General features: G+C 35.1%; 2 protein-coding genes across 5 annotated transcripts in view; one reads left to right on the top strand and one right to left on the bottom strand.

Annotated features, from left to right (window-relative positions):
- Window positions 1-11,364, bottom strand: part of METTL4 (methyltransferase 4, N6-adenosine) — a 52,039-nt gene extending 40,675 nt beyond the window's left edge. Inside the window, exons 1-3 of one of the 3 annotated variants that reach the window (XM_027068603.2) lie at window positions 11,261-11,364; window positions 9,086-9,836; window positions 7,244-7,306 (exon numbers count right to left, since the gene is read on the bottom strand). In XM_027068603.2, the coding sequence (XP_026924404.2) occupies window positions 7,244-7,306; window positions 9,086-9,616 (594 nt within the window). In that variant the 5' untranslated portion in view covers window positions 9,617-9,836; window positions 11,261-11,364. The other 2 variants (XM_015084268.3, XM_053206149.1) reach the window with 2 other exon arrangements.
- NDC80 (NDC80 kinetochore complex component) overlaps window positions 11,364-19,823 on the top strand; it is a 61,476-nt gene continuing 53,016 nt past the window's right edge. The window contains exons 1-6 of one of the 2 annotated variants that reach the window (XM_015084267.3): window positions 11,364-11,519; window positions 13,042-13,151; window positions 14,317-14,394; window positions 16,731-16,854; window positions 16,933-17,105; window positions 17,795-17,897. In XM_015084267.3, coding sequence (XP_014939753.1) covers window positions 13,051-13,151; window positions 14,317-14,394; window positions 16,731-16,854; window positions 16,933-17,105; window positions 17,795-17,897 — 579 coding nt within the window. In that variant the 5' untranslated portion in view covers window positions 11,364-11,519; window positions 13,042-13,050. Of the gene's footprint in view, window positions 11,520-13,041; window positions 13,152-14,316; window positions 14,395-16,730; window positions 16,855-16,932; window positions 17,110-17,794; window positions 17,898-19,823 lie in introns of both variants that reach the window. The other variant, XM_053206148.1, reaches the window with a different exon arrangement.

Genomic DNA, 19,823 nt, shown 5'->3' with positions numbered 1-19,823 from the left:
TTTCAAGGCCGTTGTGTCTCAGGGAATAAGGAGACCCAAAGAGAGAGAGACAAACGGGAGCAGCTGATGGCTGGAGGAGTCAGAGTACATAATATTTATCAATTAAGTTTGCTATCTTATATGTGCACAGTTTGTGGTGCCCCAAAACAATTGCAATAGTAACATCAAAAATCACTCATCACAGATGACCATAACAAATATAACATAATAACAAAATTTGAATTACCTCAATGTGACACAAAGTGAGCAAATGCTGTTGGAAAAAAAATGGCGCTGACAGACTCGTTTGATGCAGGGATCCCACAAACTTGCAAAGTGTATAATAAAACAAAGCACAATAAACAAGGTATGCCTGTTCACTATAAAAATGAAATATACACTAGGTTGTACTCATAGCAGGCACTGAAGAAGAAAAGATTAGTGCACTTGAAAACAACACACTACACAAGTGTCTAAATGAAAAGGACAGAAAAAATATTTGAAGAGGTAATGGCCAAAAATTTCCACACTTGCTAAAGACTATTATTCACAGATTCAAGCTTAACAAACAAAGGAGGGGAAAACTGCCTAAAGGAACATCATAATCAAATTGCTAAAACTCAATAATAAAGAAAAAATGTTCAAAACAGCCAAAGACTTCTACTTTCAACCAAGATGGAGTAACAGGAACAATAACTTTCAAGATACAGAACATCAAGTAATAAAGGACAGTGAAAGAAATCATAGGTAAGGACTACTGACTGCCCCAGCTAAGACAACAAGAAGGAAGAATCTGGACAGAGGCTGGGAGAAATCCAGAGCTGAGCAGACAAAGCAGAGAATATGGGGAGATCATGACAAGATTTCACAGGACAGAGCACCAGAGAGGAAAGAGCCACCCAAAGGGAGAACTCTGTAGATGTATAGGTAGTCACCCTGGAAAAATTCCCCTAAGTACTCATGTGCTTCAGTGTGTGAGAGAACTATCCAAGGCCAAGAAAAGAACCACCCAAAGGACAGAAGAAAAAGTTCCAGTTCCCACAGAGCCAACAATATTGCCTGTTTACAATATTCAGACTGAAAAACCTCATGATTCACAGGACAAATGGGAGACAATTCACCATGAGTCTCTGTGAGAGGAGAGGCACTGACAGTTTTCGTTCCAGAATAAATCCTCAAGGTTATGTGCACAGCATGGAAGATAGATACTGCATCTCCCTCCAAGGTAGAGGGCAGATTTATTTCCTGTCCAAGTTAATAAAAAGGCTCTTTAGGCTAAACGGTTAGACAGATGTGCCTGCAACCCATTTAAAAGACTAGGGTTTCCATTCTATTGAGGATAGAAAGCAAATGGAATTCTCATGCATTGCTGGTGTGAAATGCAAAACAGTACAGTCACTGTGGAAAACAATTTGGCATTTTTTTAATAGAGCTTAATAAACATTTACCATCAATCCAACAATACTACCCCAACATGGAAACTTAAAAATTTACTAACAACTCTTTAAAAAATAATAATAAAATAATATAAATAAATAAAATAAAAATTTACTCTTAGGCAAATCTCTAGAAAACCATAATATTTAAATGAGACTTTGTATCACAGTGCTTAAAATACAACATATCACAGTATGAGATGTTTCAGTGCCCAGAGAAAAATTTGTAACGCCGAATACTCCCATAAACAAAAAAGAAGTAAAAATGTGAATTAAGAAAACTCAAAAAGTCAGGAAAAAATTAACGGAAGGATTAAATAAATACAGATTAAAGCATAAGTTAGAAAATAAAAATGATAAAGTTAAGAAACAACTAATAAATTAGGTAAGCCATTCGCTACTCTATCAAGAAAGAGACTAAACATACAATATGAATAATGAAGGTGAAATAACTATAGACACAGAGTATGCATAAATTTTAAAAACTTAATGAAACAAATAATGTTCTAAGATAACATACTTTACAAGACTGACTACAAAAGAAAATGAAATTTTTTTAATCTAAAACTTATTTCCAAAGAAGAAAAAGGTTAAATTGTCAAAGGAAGTATGTCCAGAAAAGATAACATGCTGAAATACTTGCAAAGAAGAGCTCTACCAAACTTAAAAAAAAAAAATTTTTTTAATATTTATTTATATTTGAGAGAGAGAATCAGCACAGGCAGGGAAGGGGCAGACAGAGAGGGAGACACAGAATCCAAAGCAGGTTCCAGGCTCTGAGCTGTCAGCACAGAGCCTGACGTGGGGCTTGAACCCACAAACCGTCAGATCATGAGCTGAGCCAAAGTCAGATGCTTAAACGACTGAGCCACCCAGGTGTCCCTCTACCAAACTTTAAAAAAAAGATTACACCAAGGACTTGGGGAGGGGGGAAAAAAAGAAAAATTTCCAACTTCCAATATTGATGTATACAAATATGTGTATATAATTATGCATAAACAAGAAATATATATCAGATTAATCTCACTTATCATTATCTCAAATAAAATGTTAACAAATAAAATTTAGCAGAACATTTGGAAAATAATACATCATGGTCATTTGGAATACATACTTCAAATACAAGGATGGTTGCACATGAGGAAAAAAGTCAAAGGAAAATATTAGGGGAAAAATCAGCTATTCAATCTCCACAGATGCCTAAAAAAACATTTCATAAAATTCAATAAGCATGTTTGATAATAACAATAAATAAGAAGAGATGAAAATTTCTTTAACATGCTATTTGCAGCTCAGCCCAAAAGCCAGTATTATGCTTAGTGAGGAAATCATGCCTACGGATTCAGGAACAAGACAATGATAAATACTCTATTAAATATGATTTAACATTGTATTTTATTTTCCACCCTGTAGAATTACAGAACACAAATTAACTAGAGATACAATAATTGGAAAGCTGTAAGTAAAAGTATTACTATTTTCAGGAGTTTTAAGTATTACTTAGAAAACACAAGAGATTAAAAGAAAAAAAAAACTATAGCAACTTAAGAAATTGACAAGACTTTTATAAAGAAAATCTTATAAAAAGACAACAGAAACTGAAACAAATGGGAAGACATATTCATGTTTGGGGGCAGAATCATCAATATCTTAAAGACCTCAGTAAGCCTAATTTAAAATTTTAAGTTTAACTTGATGCAATAAGAATTCCAATTGCTTCTTTTTTCTAACCAAGTTAAAATTGATCCTAAAATTGATACAGAGGGATGCCTGGGTGGCTCAGTCCGTTGAGCCTCCAACTTTGGGTCAGGTCATGATCTCGCAGTCTCGTGAGTTCAAGCCCCACATCCAGCTTTGTGCTGTCAGCTCAAAGCTTGGAGCCCGCTTTGGATTCTGTGTCTCCCTCTTTCTCTGCCCCTCCCCTGTTCACACTCTCTCCCTCTCTCTCAAAAATAAACATTAAAAAAAAAAAAGAAGGAAATGCTCTAAAATTCATATGGAAAAATAAACAAAATAGAAAAACCATGTAGAACAAAAGCAATAAGGATGGGGGGGAGGTGAACACATCAAATAGTAAAACATATTATAAAACCTGAAAAGAGACTCGAAAATAAATGAATTAAATAAAATCATAAAGTGCAGAAATAAACTCAAATACATATGTGAATTTAGTATACCTAGTTAGGTATACTAAAACTCAAAACAGCAGAGAAAAAACTCAACAGATGATGATGGCTGGACAAATGGGCAGTCATCCAGAAAAAACAAAGTTAGACCCTTAACTCTTGCTTTACACCATAATGAAATCTAAATGAATCAAAGATACAAATGTGAAATGAAATCATAAATATTCTAGAAGAAAAAATGGGGAAATTCTTTTAAATTCTTGAAGAAGAAATACCTTTTCAACTATGACTCAAAAATCCGGAACTCATAAAAGAAAAAATAATAATAAATTCAACTAAATAAAAATACAATACTTATGAGGTAAAAAAAAAATCGTAACTAAAATTAAAATGACAAACTGGTAAAAATATATTTGCAATTTATATCATAGACAAAGAACTAATTTCCCTAACATATAGAGAGAGCCTATAAATTAAGGACACAATTTTTTTAACATACAAAAGAAACAGTTCACATAAAAAAATACAAATGGTTTTTAAACGAATGTGAAAATACTTAACTACACTCCTAATAAGAGAATGCAAATTAAAATCACACTGAAATATTATTTTTTACCTATCAGATTGGAAAAGATCAAAAACAATACATCACATACTGTAATGGTAAGGATGTGGGAAAATACGCAGAATTACACATTTCTGGTTTGCTAATAAGAGGATAAAACCTCTACAGTAGCAATTTGACAGTATCTACCAAAAAGTTCAAACCTCTGACCCAGAAACTTAATTTCTTGAACTGTATCCTGCAAGATATACATGTGGAAAATGGCATGTGTATAATATACCTAAATGTTAGCAGCTAAAGACTAATTAAAGTATGAAAAAAAAATGAGACATAAAGCAGTTTGTAAAGTATGTTCAACTGAGGGGAAAAAAGCAAGGTGAAAAACTGGGTCAAGTATGCTACCATCTAAATAAAAAAGAAGGGGAATATATGTATTTATCATCTTTCACATATGAACACCACCACTCTACGAATGCACTGGGAGGAGGAAGCGGGTGACTGAAGGATGGGGATTAAAGAAAGACTTTTTACTGCATACTCTTTGTACATTCTGAAGTTTACCAAATGAATGCATTATCATCCAAAAATAAATAAATATTAAATAAATAAAATAAAATGCAAGTCTGGTCATGTCATCTGCTTTCAACAGCTTCCCACCACCCTTAATATTAAGTCTAAATGTCTTAAGCTGGGCTTGTAAAACCTTACATGATCTGCAACTTATCTCCCCAGTTTCACCTCTAACCATTCTCTCTACATTCCACAGCCCAGCCACACTGAACCTTTTACAGTTCCTTAAATAAACTTTATTCCATCTTGCTTCTGAACTTTAGCAAATCCTATTCTTCTCAAAGACTAGAATATTCTTCATCACCCTCTTCATATGACTAATGCCTACTGCAAAGACTCAAACAAAATCACTGCTTCCATAAAGCTTTTCTTGATACCCCGTCCTCAAGTCTCAGTTGGACACCCACCCTCTGTGCCCTCCTAGCATCCTAGAGTTCTATGATAGTGCTTTTTAATATATATAACAGTTTAGTTTAATTGTGTCCCTCAAGAACATAAGTTCTGGGATGGAAACATTGTATCTATCTCTACTTCTACTAAAGTCCCAGGGCTAACAATGTCTGGTATACAGTTGGCATTTAATGAATATTTATAAGTAAACTGAATTAATTTAATTAGTGAATAAATGTATAAATAAGTAAATGAATTAGACAGGAAGGAAGGGAGGGGCACAGATAGATTCAGTAAAGAAAATAATAAGACAAGCTCTACTACAGGCTTTTCCTTAATATATGTTCCTTAAAGTCATCTACATATCTTGTCTATTAACAGTCCTCGTACCAACCTTGAAAATTCTATTATAGCCAACAGATTTTAATTTCTATAAAATCGTTAATTGATAACAAAATGGCCATATATTATCTTTATTCAAATTTACTACTGAAACTAAGAGTTGTAAATTAGATTTTGTAAATATTCTGTTCTATGACTTAAGAGTTTGATTGCACTCTGTAGCACATAAATGTTTCACAATTTATAGTTATCATTAACAGTCACAAGTATTTAGCAATCCGAATGCACATGAATTTAAGAAATTCTATTCTCTAATTTCATTTAACATCTTAAAATTATTAATCTTTCTTATATCAGACCCTGGATTTTTGCATACTTCTGCAGTTTAATCTTGCAAGTAGCATTTCCAGGCAATAGAAAGAGTTCTAAAATTAACAAACTAGAGAAGACTTTTGGTATTGAAAGATTTAGCATTTGTATATTCAACTATCTTCAATACATGTAAAATCCAATGTATTAGTGGAAACCACAATGAGATACCATTCCATTCTTACTAGGATGGCTTTTATGAAAGAAAGAAAGAAAGAAAGAAAGAAAGAAAGAAAGAAAGAAAGAAAGAAAGAAAGAAAGAATGAATTACAAGTATTAGTGAGAGTGTAAAGAAACTAGAATACTTGTGCCCTGGTGATAATGTAAAAAGGGTGCAGCTGCTGTGAAAAAGTATGACAGTTCCTCAAAAAGTTAAACATAAAGTTACTATATGGTCCAGCAATTCACATTTGGGTACATACCAAAAAGAATTGAAAGGAGAGACTGAAATAGATACTTATACACCAAATATTCATAGCAGCATTATTCTCAATAGCCAAAAGGTAGAAAGAACCTAAATGTCCATCAACAAATGATTGCATAAAAGAAAATGAAGTATAGACATACAGTGAAATACTACTCAAACTTAAAAAGGAATGAAATTCTGACAAAATGGATCTTGAGGACATTATGTTAAGTGAAATAAATCAGATACAAAAGGATAAATATATGATTCCACTTATATACCTATAATAGGCAAATTCAAAATATAGAAGGTAGAACAGAGGTTACCAGGGGCTATGGGAAAAGGAAAATGAGGAGTTACTTAACCAGTGTAGACTCTATTTGGGATGATGAAAAAGTTCTGGAGATGGATGATGGTGATTAGGGCACAATATTGTGAGTGTACTTAATGCCATTGAATTATACACCTAAAAAATATAGTTAAAATGGCAAATTTTGTTATGTATATTCTCCCACAAAAAAAATTAAAAAACCATAATGTCCTATCATCATATTAATACATGCCCAAGACTGTACTTATTATCATCCCTCCTAAGCCAAATTCCAAACCCAATTTTTCCATTTCAGTCAAAGGGTTCCTTAGGGAGTTAAAGCTTAAAATACTTGCATACCCTCTGTTTCCCCTCATTTCTTTAACTACTAGATCCCTTTACTGCTATGTTCTAAAAATGTATCTTTTACATTGTTCATGCTTTCTTCTGCATCTTAATAAGTTGTTTTAGCTACGGACAACAGACTTTAAAACTTATCAAATTTCTAAACTTAACCAATATAGCATAAGTTCACTTATGTTAAACAGTAAACTAATAGAAGTATATAAAGTTTTAATAAAAACTGGTTTGAACTGTTTATTACTGCTAAAGTAACAATAGATCACTCCACTATTAAATTCTAACCTTGATCAAAATAATTAATCTTTAAGAATATCCATATTTATTTTGTACATTTATACAACTTCACATTAATCTTCCAATGTCATCAATGAATATTTTATACCTTACCTTTGTATGGTATTCCATAGCGTCCAATTCACCTTGATTGAAAACAACACATCTTTTACGCTTCTAAAGAGTAAATTACAGGGAAAAAATTATGTTGCCATCTATCACAATATTGGTAATTTGAAATATATTAGTATTTCTTTTTCATCATTTTTCCATAGCATGTATCTCAGTCTTTAAGAGGTGATAATTGACAACTAAGGTCAAAATCAGTGAAAAGGGCATGGACTAAATAAAAAATTCTATTTTTATTTATTATTATTATTATTATTATTAGCTTAATGAGTGATACAAGGTCACCTTAGCTTTATCTGCCATTAATAAGAACTAGTACCAATGATAAAATGTAGCACAGACATCCAGGTAACACAAGAAAGCTGATGCTGTATAAAGTTACAAGTGTTATCTATCAGTTAATATATATGGTATAGTTACTCCCAACTTCTTCGTTTCTGAGGAGAGGATCTATCCATGTTCCATCTTTAAAAAAAAATCCAATGTATTTTCAATAGCTCTTTATGATTGATTTGAGGGCTAGGTACAAATCAAACATACTAACACAGTTCTATCTGTAACAACTCCATAGAAAAGAACATGTAAGACAGTACAAAATAGAGCAGGAACTTCCTACTTCTTACTGCTGAAACAGCAGTGCTTGCCATAGTCGCAAATTCCCAGTAGGCTAATAATAAATGTTTGCTGGCTGAATAAATAAAAGGTCTTAAGATTAAGCTAATTGTACAATTTGCTTTGGCATATCAGAAATAAGGTAAGTTTTGTCAAGATAATTCATTAAATAAGTTTATCTATATTTTTCCATACTGAAGTGAGAAACTTATCCAACATAACAGTATACACATTAAAAGATGTCCATACTTGGTAAACTGCAAATGCTGGTTATTATTTGTCTGAATTAGTAACAGTAATGATAAATCTATATAGTATTTTACTGAAATCTCCATTCTATGGAGATTCTATGGAGATTTTCCATTCTATGCCTGACACACAGCAAATGGTCAATAAATATTTGTTGACAGAAAAAAATTATAAGAATATTAAAAGTTCTACTTTGGGAAACTAGAACAATGTAATAAATTATCTCTATTACTTTCTTTATTCTAATTCTTAACATGCTTTCTCATTTAATATATTTCTTAAGGACCTCAATTATAAGATCCATGAGGGCAGGACTTGTGTTGGTCTTGTTTCATCCCTGTATGTACAACAGCACACAGAAAGATCCAAAACAAAACAAAACAAAATGAACAAATAAAAAAGATCTCAAACATTTGTGGATGAGTAATAAATGTTATTCCTATCTTAATATAATCTGATATGGACTTTATATAATCACCTCTGAATTCTTCAGAAACATAAGAAGTATTAAAATATAATTTGATCCTGTATGGTACTCTTGAAACTTCACCAAAAGACTGCACCAGTGTATATAAATGGACAGGTCTCTAAAAACCTCCCAAAGTCCATATACTGCTTTAGAATTTTGCAGAGAAAGCAGCATGTTGTTGAAAAAAACAAATGTAAAAAATGCAATTAATACAAATGACTAAGCAGAAAGAGTTTTGTTTGTTTAGTTCGGTTGGTTTAATTTACACAGCATTCACTTTTGAGCAAACATTGCTTGCTTTTGAAATATGCAAATTTGGTCTTCTAAGAATGCCAGAACGTTAGTAAAGAGTTCAAAATTACATTGGATACACTAAAGCCTTCCTACACTTTATTGATTATTTAGACATAGTAAATTACAAGATATTTGAGATACTGGAATAACAAACTTCTTTTGTGTGTTCTGTAGAAAAATCAAAATTTATTAAAACTTTCTACCTTTCCAATAATAGAATTGAAGTTTTCTTCTTTAACACCACTCATTGGATCCTCCTTTTCATTCCTTTGTTGGCATTCTTTGTGAACAGCTGGAGTTATGTAAGGTTTGGTGACATTAAATAGCTCAGATCGAAAAACATATTTCTGTATGAAGACTTCACTATTTCCTCTGTCATTATAATCTGGCTTAGAGGCAGAGTCAAAAGCAATAAACGTAGTAGAGGTTCCAAAAGAGGTCAAACGAGGCTCGTGATACTGGTGAAGTTGATAGTTTATGTTGTTAATGAAAGAAAGATGATCTAGTAACCATCCTGGTGACAGCTGATGCACCACAGACATTTTCTTCTTTAAAAAAAAAAAAAAAAAAAACCTCTGGAAATTAAGGTCTAGATATAAAACCCAACTTTCCAGATAAGTTCTTAAATGTCCTGCATTTCCATAAAAATACACTTCATATACACAGGTAGATTTCACGTATAAGAATATAAACTTGACATTTAAACAAAAGAGAATTTGACATTCATGATACATTAAGGAAAAATGTAATGTTTTAATATAAACTTTTAATTTCAGGGTTAATTCAAAATTTTCAGCCAATTTACCAAAAGAGAATTAAAACTTGATCTTATTTCTGGAATCTCAATTGAATCCTCCCATCTTCCTGGGCCCTCCACACAACTTTCTGTTTGCTCCTTGAATCTGGCCACTAGGTCCACATCCTCCAAGTCAGGGAGTCATTCAAGATAGTGTCCTGTCAAAGCAAAGAATACTACATTACCTATGTGAATCCACCCTTTTTAACGAGATAAACCTAGAGAGGTCACAGAATTTCAAGAGGAGTTATTAGCTGATCAGCCCTTTTTTTTTTCAAAGCACATTTTCTGTAAGTCAGCCCATTCTCCAGTAATAATACTACCCTGTTTAACCAATGCTACCAACAGAGTGCAAAAAGGGTAAAATGAAAGACTGGTCTAGGCAGAGCACAATTTTAACATATCATAAGTATCAAACCCTAGCAAAATTCAAAATTGCAAGGTTATGGTTAAGGTAATTGGTTCTGAGCAGTCCTCCTCCAGCAACTAGGTTTTTCAAAACTTCCTTATCTTTTTATAAAAGATGGTAAAGTTCTCAACATTGCTTACTAAATCCAGTGTAATGGAGAACTTAAGAGAGGGACAGAATAAAATACGTATAAGGGGTTAATAGCACAGTTAGTAATACTAGTACTTAGATCCAACCTTCCAACTCCAGGTAGCAGTACGGCCATGGGCAAGTTATTTGATCTCACTGAGCCCCAAATTCATCATTTTCTAAGACATCTCAGATGGCAGTTTAGAGAATTAAATGACATAATCTACATGAAGTGCTGTGCAGTACCTGACACATCGCAATTGTTCAAATACTACTAGTAACGATAATGCTGGTGCTGGCCCTGCCTTCAGAGTCACCACTAATGTAGTATCTAGGGAGAGCCAAAAATGTAGTCGAGAAGACTGAAACTCAGAAAAGGCGACGTGCCCCAAATTTCAATTCTAGTTAACCGCACAATTGCTCCAACAATCAGGTATCCGGACTTTGGCTCAAAGGTTTCCTTCCACCCCCACCACTCTCCAGGTACTGGGCAGTACTCGTCTCTGACTTCAAACTCAGCGAAGCGGAAAGTCTTATTTTAGCAAAGTAAACTATTGTGCTTAAACTCTATTTCACCTACCTCTCTGCTTCACACCGAACCCCACCCCCCAGCCCCGTGGGTTCCTCCTAGCTTCACTCGCGGGCCACCGCTAGAGGACCATGAAACCCTAGCGAGCAAATTGCCAACCCGAACCCTAGCGGTGACCACTAGGGTTCGATCCTCGAAGCCAACTACACCCTACCTCAGCATTAACTGTCTCCTACCTCACTGCTTCCTCTGTCAGAAAATTGCACGACGCCTCCCAGACTTGCATTATGAAAACAGCACCCTTCTAAAGAGTGGTCATGAAAGACGCCACTTGCACAGCAAAGCAATTTCTCCTTTCCTACGAGCCGACGGGCGCGGCCATGTTGCTGTACGGAAAACGTGTTTCCAGGGCGAATTGGAGCGCTCTGCCCGCTACTTAGCGACGCAGAGCGCCCGCGTCTTCAGCGCTAACTTTAGGAATCCGACCAGACGTTGGAGCGGACGTTTGCACTGACCAGAGACACCAGTGTGCTGAGTGAGACGATGGGACGCGCTCAATACGCACAGTTCCAGAGACTGGGAGCGGCGCGTAAGATTTGCGTAGCCGCGCGACGTACGTGATGACGTAAGCGCCGGCGGAGATTTTAAAATTCGAACCGCGCTGGCGGGTGGAAGAAAGAATTGGTGTTTTGGCGGCTGCTGTCCTGTCCCTCAGATAGTTGCACAGGTTACAGAAATTCGGTCCCTGGGTCGTGTCACGAAACTGGAAGAAAGGTAACTTTGGGTTAATTTCGTGCAGGCAGAAGTGTTCTGAAGGGAGAAAGTGATGGCGCCAACAACTTAGATTTAGAGGTCCTGAGGGACGTTTTAGTGTCTACTGTTGTGAGAGGCCTCCGGGGCGGAGTCTGTGCGAGGCGCGTTTCCCGGAGTCTATCAATAAATTTCTACTGACAGTGATTTACCGAGGGAGAAGAGGAGGGACTAGGAGCATAGTGGTGGGGAGATGACAGGCTGGAGGAAAGGGGAAGAATTGATACGCGCAGGGAGTGGAAGGACAAGATGAACTGTTTCAGATGTTGCGTGAGATACTCCTAGTGGGCGTGTAAGGAAGTCTTAATCTTAAATTACGTTTTAAGTAGAGATTTGGAGTGCACATATAGGTGAGTGGGAAAGTTGAATGGATAGTAGAAATGTATAAAGGAGAAGAAATTGGTGGCCTATCGAAGATGGAAAGTGTAATCAGTTTGAAAAAAATGTCTTTAATGTCTGTTTATTTTTGAGAGAGAGAGGGAGCGAGCGAGCGAGTAGGGGAGGAGCAGAGAGAGAGGGAGACACAAAATCTGAAGCAGGTTCCAGGCTCCAAGCTATCAGCACAGAGCCCAATGCGGGCCTCGAACTCACAAATTGTGAGATCATGACTTACCTGAGCCCAAGTCGGTCGCTTAACGGACTGACTGAGCCACCCAGGGGCCCCGGAAAATGTAATCAGTTCAAAAGACAAATGACAGCCCAGAAAAGAGAAGGGATAACAGCAAATGTCCACTTCCCAGGAAGCCAGGCCAGGACCTGAGAAATCTTAAGTGTATAGTGTCGAATGCCACACAGAGATGAGAAAGGATCGAAAGTTTTGTCAATCATGAGTATCCTAGGAGGCAACAGTTTCAGTAGATATGCAGGAAATGAAGTGTTAATTTTCTCAGAAATGAGAATCAGTAGACCATTTTGTGGACAGATAATTAGTCTTTGTTAGAAGAGGGATTGAAGTAAGTGGGGCAGTGATTGAGTATAAATGGGAAACAGTGGGTTAAGGACAGAACAAGAGAGATGGAGGTTAGGAAAAGAGAATAGTTGTATTCTCTAAGACCAAAGAAAAGGAAACATGTTGAGGTAGTTCTTGTCAGGCCGTCTCTGACTTTTTCCCGGTGAAGTCAGTACAGCCAACAGCAGTAATGTGGTCTAGGTGAGGATTCAAGGCTTTAACTACCATAGATACCCTTGCAAAGGCAGGAATTATACCTTATTTATCAGTGTATCGTTTCAGTTGCCTTGCACACCCCCAGTGTACACGGTAGGCAGTAAGTAAATATTCGTGTGTGTTGAATAGTTTTAAATGAAGTTAGATAGATTTCCCTGCAAATGAGGGCTTCACCTACCTGAACATGAGGGCCCAGGAAACATTATCTTGAAGAAACAACGGAACTTGGCTGCCTTCTGTTTGAGGATGAAGATAACAGTTGGTGCTTAATGCACCATCTATATCTGAAAAGATTTTTTAATACTGAATTCGTGAATGCAGGTAATAAGCATGAAGCGCAGTTCAGTTTCCACCGGTGGTGCTGGCCGCCTCTCTATGCAGGATTTAAGGTCTCAGGATTTCAATAAACAAAGCCTCCATACCCCTCAAACGTAAGTACCTCACACCTTACTATCTTGGACAAAGAAATCTGTAAAGACGGTTAATACAAAAATGTACTATGAGTGATGTTCTGATGAATCTTGTTTGTTCACGGTGGTACCCAATTTGGGGTCAGTGAAGGGTAAAAACTGGCATGTATTACGTGTGTTTTATCTAATTTGTTCCTTAAATTTCCAAAGCTACACCCTTTGCCAGGCAACCTCTAAAAAAGACTGAGTTCCCTGCCAGCACTCTTTTCCTTATTTTCCTCCTTTTTTCTAGACCTGCTTATGTGAGTGGGCTCATTGCTACAACTTTGAATTTACTAAAGTATATCCAACCAGCAAAATTCTTAATCAGAGTTATTCAATGATAAGCTGGTTTAGAATAACCTACAGAACCACTTCTTCAAACTGTTTTCTCATTATTCACTGGAAAAAGGGGTGTATAGTTTACTATCATAAACTAGTTTTTCTCTGTGAGTTTCTTCTAATTAAGAGAAGACTATTTGTGAGCCACTGTAGAGCTATATCAGTCCTTCCCTAATACCAAGGTACAAGGTACTTGCTAACTGTACTTAGGCCACTTATGTTTATGTAGTATAAGCCCCTGCTACTTTTAGAAATTTGAAATATTTGTATCTTTTCCTTCTGAATCAGATAAATTTGTACTATTACACATTACATACACTGAAAGATTAAATTTATGCCTCAAATTGTATTGGAAGCCAGAAGGCTGCTATTGTCAATGTTTTGATTCTTTTGTTTAAATAATATGTGTTTTTAAGTGTAGCTGCAATCCGACAGAGTAGGCCTTAAAAGAAAAATGTTAAATGTAGCTATCATCCTCTGACTGGAGATACTTACTTTTAAGCTTTTTCCTGTTACCCATAAATGTACATACTTTAAGATAATTGAAATCAGAATGTAGATATGTTTTTTTTTCTGCTTTCTTCTTAACACTTTAGTATTCCTGCTTATACATGTTGTTAGGTTAGCCTATCCCATTTATAACAAGCTATGATTGCTACTAAAAATTTTCATGATTCTGAGTTATTTTTATAGGTAATGGGGAAAAGGTTTTAGTTCCAATGTATTTCTAAAAGTTTCTTAAACTAATATTTTTTGTATTTATTTTTTAAAGTTTTTGTTTGTTTGTTTTTCCATTTTGCTAAAGCAAAGAGAAACCAGGCTTTGGAAAGTTGAGTATAAACAAACCCACATCTGAAAGAAAAGTCTCTGTATTTGGTAAAAGGTAATGATGTTTTTTTATTAGTTCTAATGAAGGTGTTCTCAAAAAATTAGATGGCATGGTCCCTTACAAGAGAAAGTTATAAACTAGCTTTCTTCTGTTTTAAATAGTTATATGGTTATATCTGCTTTAGATAGAGCTAAGAAATATATCAGCACTTCAGACCACTGTTTCATATTATAAGTGAATAGTTGATTGAAAATCCTGTATCTAGCTTTCAAATAGTATGGAGTCATAGCATTTTAAAATTAAAAGGAACCATCATCTAGTTTGACATTTTAGTCCCCAACTTTTTTTATACTCTTAAATATTAAGGCTCTTTAGAGATGAAATGTTTGTTACCTTATGAAAAGTTTTTGCCTTGAAATCAAATTAAGGTATTTCTGGTAGTCATTCCAGTTGCTGAAAAATCGTAAGGCTTTTTTTTTTTTTTTTTTTTTTTTTTTTTTAATTTATTTTAAGAGAGAGGGAGAAAGTGTGCACCCACCGGCAGGAGGAGGAGCAGAGAGAAAGGGAGAGAGAGAGAATCCCAAGCAAGCTTATGCTGTTAGTGCAGAGCCTGAGGCATGACTCAAACTAACCAACCATGAGATCATGACCTGAGCTGAAATTAAGACGCTTAACGGACTTAGCTACCCAGGTGCCCCTTAAGGCATTTTTGTAATGGAACTTTTCTCTTGGTGGTGAACTTAAGAGATAATGATGATTATTATAAAATTTAACATTTACTGAACATTTTTATAAGCCAGATGTTGTTTTAAATGCTTTATCTATGTTAACTCTTTTAATCCTCAGAAGCACCCTATGAATAGATATTGTCATTGTATCCATTTTATAGATGAGGAACTTGAAGCACAGAGAGCTTATTTACTCAAGGTCATAGAACTAGCAACAGAGACAGAATTTGAAACCACAGACTCTGGTTCTAGACACTATGTTCTTGAGCTATAAATTGAATGATACAGTATTTGGATTGGTTGAGGATCCAAATACTGTATCATTCTCTTAAAATTTAAAAAAATATCTAAGGGTGCTGTTTTGTGTAGAATACAAGCTATGTCTGGGGTACCTGGGTGGCTCAGTCTGTTAAGCATCCAACTCTTGATCTCATCTCAGGTCTTGATCTCAGGGTCATGAGTTCAAGCCCTGTATTGGGCTTCACACTGGGCATGGAACCTACTTAAAAAAAAAAAAAGGGGGGGGCGCCTGGGTGGCACAGTCGGTTAAGCGTCCGACTTCAGCCAGGTCACCATCTCGCGGTCCGTGAGTTCGAGCCCCGCGTCAGGCTCTGGGCTGATGGCTCGGAGCCTGGAGCCTGTTTCCGATTCTGTGTCTCCCTCTCTCTCTGCCCCTCCCCCGTTCATGCTCTGTCTCTCTCTGTCCCAAAAATAAATAAAAACGTGGAGAAAAAAAAAAGAAAGAAAAAGAGCCAAGTCTATACACATATTCCTTTTATGGTAAAAAAAAAAAAAAATTAAAGATTAAGTAATAGCAGTATGTAGAAAAGTGGTTTTCAAATTAGCAAATTGTCAGGAGAAAAATAGCTAATTAATCCAGGCCCAAGCTAAAGAACTTTTAGAGCCTTGGCAGGAGAGAACTTGCAAGCAACAAGCAAATTTGGAGGGAGAAATAAAGCTCTGATGAACGGAGTTCAGGTGTTAGAGCAATGTTCATTGCAACTTAGTTTTGTGGCACTTGTTCAATAAGAAAAATTATTATTCTCAGGATACTTAATAAACTACAGTTGTTAGCTAAATTGGGCCCCAAAGTCAGGCAAAAGGAACCATTATAAAGATATAAACAAAGTTTTGTTTGGGGGGGAAAGGGCTTAAAATGGAGCATATACGTTGTATCCATTAATAACTAAAAAGTAGAACCCTGTATATTTATGGTAAATAAAAATCAGATAAATAATATTGCATGACACAAAATATTCATGAAAAAAAAGCATGCACAACCTATTTTAACATCTCAAAAGCAATTTTCCCACAAGAAATGATGGCAAATGAAGGGGTTGAGAGTGAAGAAGCGATGATGAAAAGCTAAAGAGGATGGTGAAAGGATTTAGATTATTGAATAGACTTGGAGAATGGTTGATACAGAAGATCTAGTAGACTCAAAGTTTAGATGATAGTATAAGTGTTAATAATGCAAAGCACCACAAGTGCATTTTTCTTTCCACCTCACTTTATACTTCTCATTGTTTGCTCTTTTTCTTTCCTTTGAATAAGAGAAAAGAATTGAACTTTAATGTTTGATGCTATTAAAATATAAAATCACCTTGAAATAATTTACACCTGACCACAGAAGGAAATAGTGTTGACTATTTATGTTTCCAGAACAAGTGGACATGGATCCCGGAATAGTCAATTTGGTATATTTTCCAGTTCTGAAAAAATCAAGGACCCAAGGCCACTTAATGACAAAGCATTCATTCAGCAGTGTATTCGACAACTCTGTGAGGTATTTAATGTTCTCTTAAGTATTTTCCACTAGTTTTTCTATTATCAAATGTTTGACATTTCATAAAAATTATTGTAGTTTCTTACAGAAAACGGATATGCGTATAGCGTATCCATGAAATCTCTACAAGCTCCTTCTGTTAAAGACTTCCTAAAGATCTTCACTTTTCTTTATGGTTTCCTGTGCCCATCATATGAACTTCCTGACACAAAGTTTGAAGAAGAGGTTCCAAGAATCTTTAAAGATCTTGGGTTTGTATGTTATATTTCTTATTAGCCTAAAGAGATTGTTGGAACACAGAGAAGAACCAAACTCAATTGATTTGTGAAGATTTTGAGTCAGAGAAATCATATCTTTTAAGTTGGTCACTGTGGGCAGCATATGTTAGGATAAATTTAAAAGGAGAGAAAAACCACTGTTTGGAGGTTATTCCTGGACTATTGAAGATGATAGATCATAAGGCCTTCCAACTACTGACGTGAAAAATAAATAGGATGGGCTGGGTTCGACAGATTCTATAGAAGCAAAAAAGACAGGATTGAAGCGCTGGAGAAAGTGGGATGGGATGAAGTCAAGAAGGGCTGTGTAGAATAAACACAAAGAGGATGGATTTGAGGATGAGGAGTACACTCATTGGAATACATTGAATTTGAGGGAACAAACAATCTTTTACAAGTCCAATATACTGGTTGTAAATCAAGCTCTGCAGCTTTAGGGATATATGTACAAAGTAATCTGCAGAGAAGAAACCAAAAAATACACAAAATCATTTGAGAATAAGATAACCAAGGACAGAATCTTGATAAATATGTTACTTCTAAACAAGTCAAGACTGTTGATATATATGTGGAATTTTTCTAATGTAACTTCGTGCTTAATTTAGGCCTTATTTTCACAAAATGAACATTGTTAGCTTATTTTTTTTCCCAATTTTTCATAGGTATCCTTTTGCATTATCCAAAAGCTCCATGTATACAGTGGGGGCCCCTCATACATGGCCGCACATTGTGGCAGCTTTGGTTTGGCTAATAGACTGCATCAAGGTATTTGATTTTTCATTTTAAAATGTATATGTAGAAAAGATTCTTTTTTCCCCTCAAGGTAGTGTTATTTCTCTTTCAGTCTTTCTTTTGCTAGTTATGTCACAGTCTGCATCGGTTTTAATTTTTCAAAGCACATTTGATTTTAAGTTCTTCAAACTGTTAATAAATTGCTTCCAGAGGTGAGAGGAAGTAAGTAACACATTGGCAAGAAGATCATTTTCACAAGGTTTTAAAGCTTTTTAAAAAAAGTTAGTAGGAAATTATTTCTTCCATTATATACATAATTTGCTTTTCTCTTTTTTTAACTGAAATCCATATTCACTGCAAAAATTTTGGAAAATACAGAAAAGCATACACAGAAAGTAATGTACCCATAATCCCCACAACTCAGAGACAACAATTTAAAAATGTTGCTGGACTGTAGTTTTAAAGATGGATTTTTGCTGCACAATTTAATGTTTTTTTTTTTAACTTTGGATATATACTGACAAATTCCCCTTCAGAAAACTTGCACCAGTTAAAAGCTCCTCAACAATGTGTGAGCATATGCATTTTCCCACTCTGTACACATCATTATTTTAAAATCTTTACCATTTGAGAGGTGAAAAAAAAAAGCTTGTTTAATATATATATTATTAAAGCAATTATGTTTTTGTATGGTTTGTCATTGATATTTTGTGTGTGTGCTTTTTTAGCCTATTTTATATTTCATTTTTTTGCTTCTGCTATTAATTTGAGCCTTTATATATTAAATGCTTTATATGTTAGCTTATCAATATTTTTAATGAACACATGACAAGCAAAAACATCATCTTTCCGTATTTGCAATTTTTGTTTTCAACTTGAACATTTTTCACATTTATTACAACTGCCTGTCTTTTGCCATTTTTCTATTTTCTTACTGATTTGTAGGAGCACCATTTTGTACATCAAAAACAATCAAATTGGGGAAATTAACTCTTATGGATATGGTGCAATTATTTTTTTCCTTTTTTTTCTTTTGATTTATTTACTGTATTTTGACTGTTGAGAAATATAAAATTTTATCTAGTCTAATTCAGTCTCTTCTTTTATAGTTTCCGAGTTTCCTGTCCTTCTTAGTGCTTGGAATCCTTAAAACTAATACTGTCCCCCTGGCATTCTCTTGGCTATTGGCAATCCCTTAACAAAATACAGGCAGGCACTACATGGATGGATTTTGACCCAGAAGACATCTCAAGTACTTGCAGCACCACCATTGTCAAGATAGGAGTAGAAATCCAATACTATAGCCCATTAATACAACTCACATTTTACTGAACTTTATATATAACATTTGTGCATTCAGTTTGTCTCTTCTCAGTGATATCCATGGGCAGTGGATAGCTACCTCTCTGTTCCCACCACCAAATCCTTGTATTGTCAGAAGAACACTTTACCCTTGTTTGACTAAGCAGCTTATGTCATTCTTATGTGATTGGGAGATAGCATTTCCACAGTGATGCAGGAGCTCATGGAGTACCTGTATTGGCTTCTGTTGGAGAGAGACCCCTTGAAATGCCTCCAAGTGTGTTATATAGGTTGAAATCCCCTCCTTCCTATCTTGGTTTGCTTGAGGTGGTAGAATTGAACACTATAACAGTGTTAGAATCAATGAGAAATCATAGGCCTCTTGTTCTAATTATCTTTCCCAGTTAAGAATCCTAGAAATTTAGCCAGACTTAGGATGGCTCCTTTAATCTCTGATTTGAAAAAAAAAAAAAATTCTACTTTTTTCTCTACTGTGTTTTTAATTTCATTGTATTGTAAATATCTTTATAAGATAGCTTGAAATTGAAAGAGTGTAATGTCTCCCACATTGTTCTTTCTCAGGATTGCTCTGGGTATTTGTGGTCTTCTGTGCTTCTATATAAATTTTAGAATTATTTCTCTACCCCAGTAAAAAAA

This window comes from Acinonyx jubatus, chromosome D3, assembly GCF_027475565.1.
Source record: "Acinonyx jubatus isolate Ajub_Pintada_27869175 chromosome D3, VMU_Ajub_asm_v1.0, whole genome shotgun sequence".
Taxonomy (NCBI): Eukaryota; Metazoa; Chordata; class Mammalia; order Carnivora; family Felidae; genus Acinonyx; species Acinonyx jubatus.
This window is presented reverse-complemented; position numbering and strand designations above follow the sequence as displayed.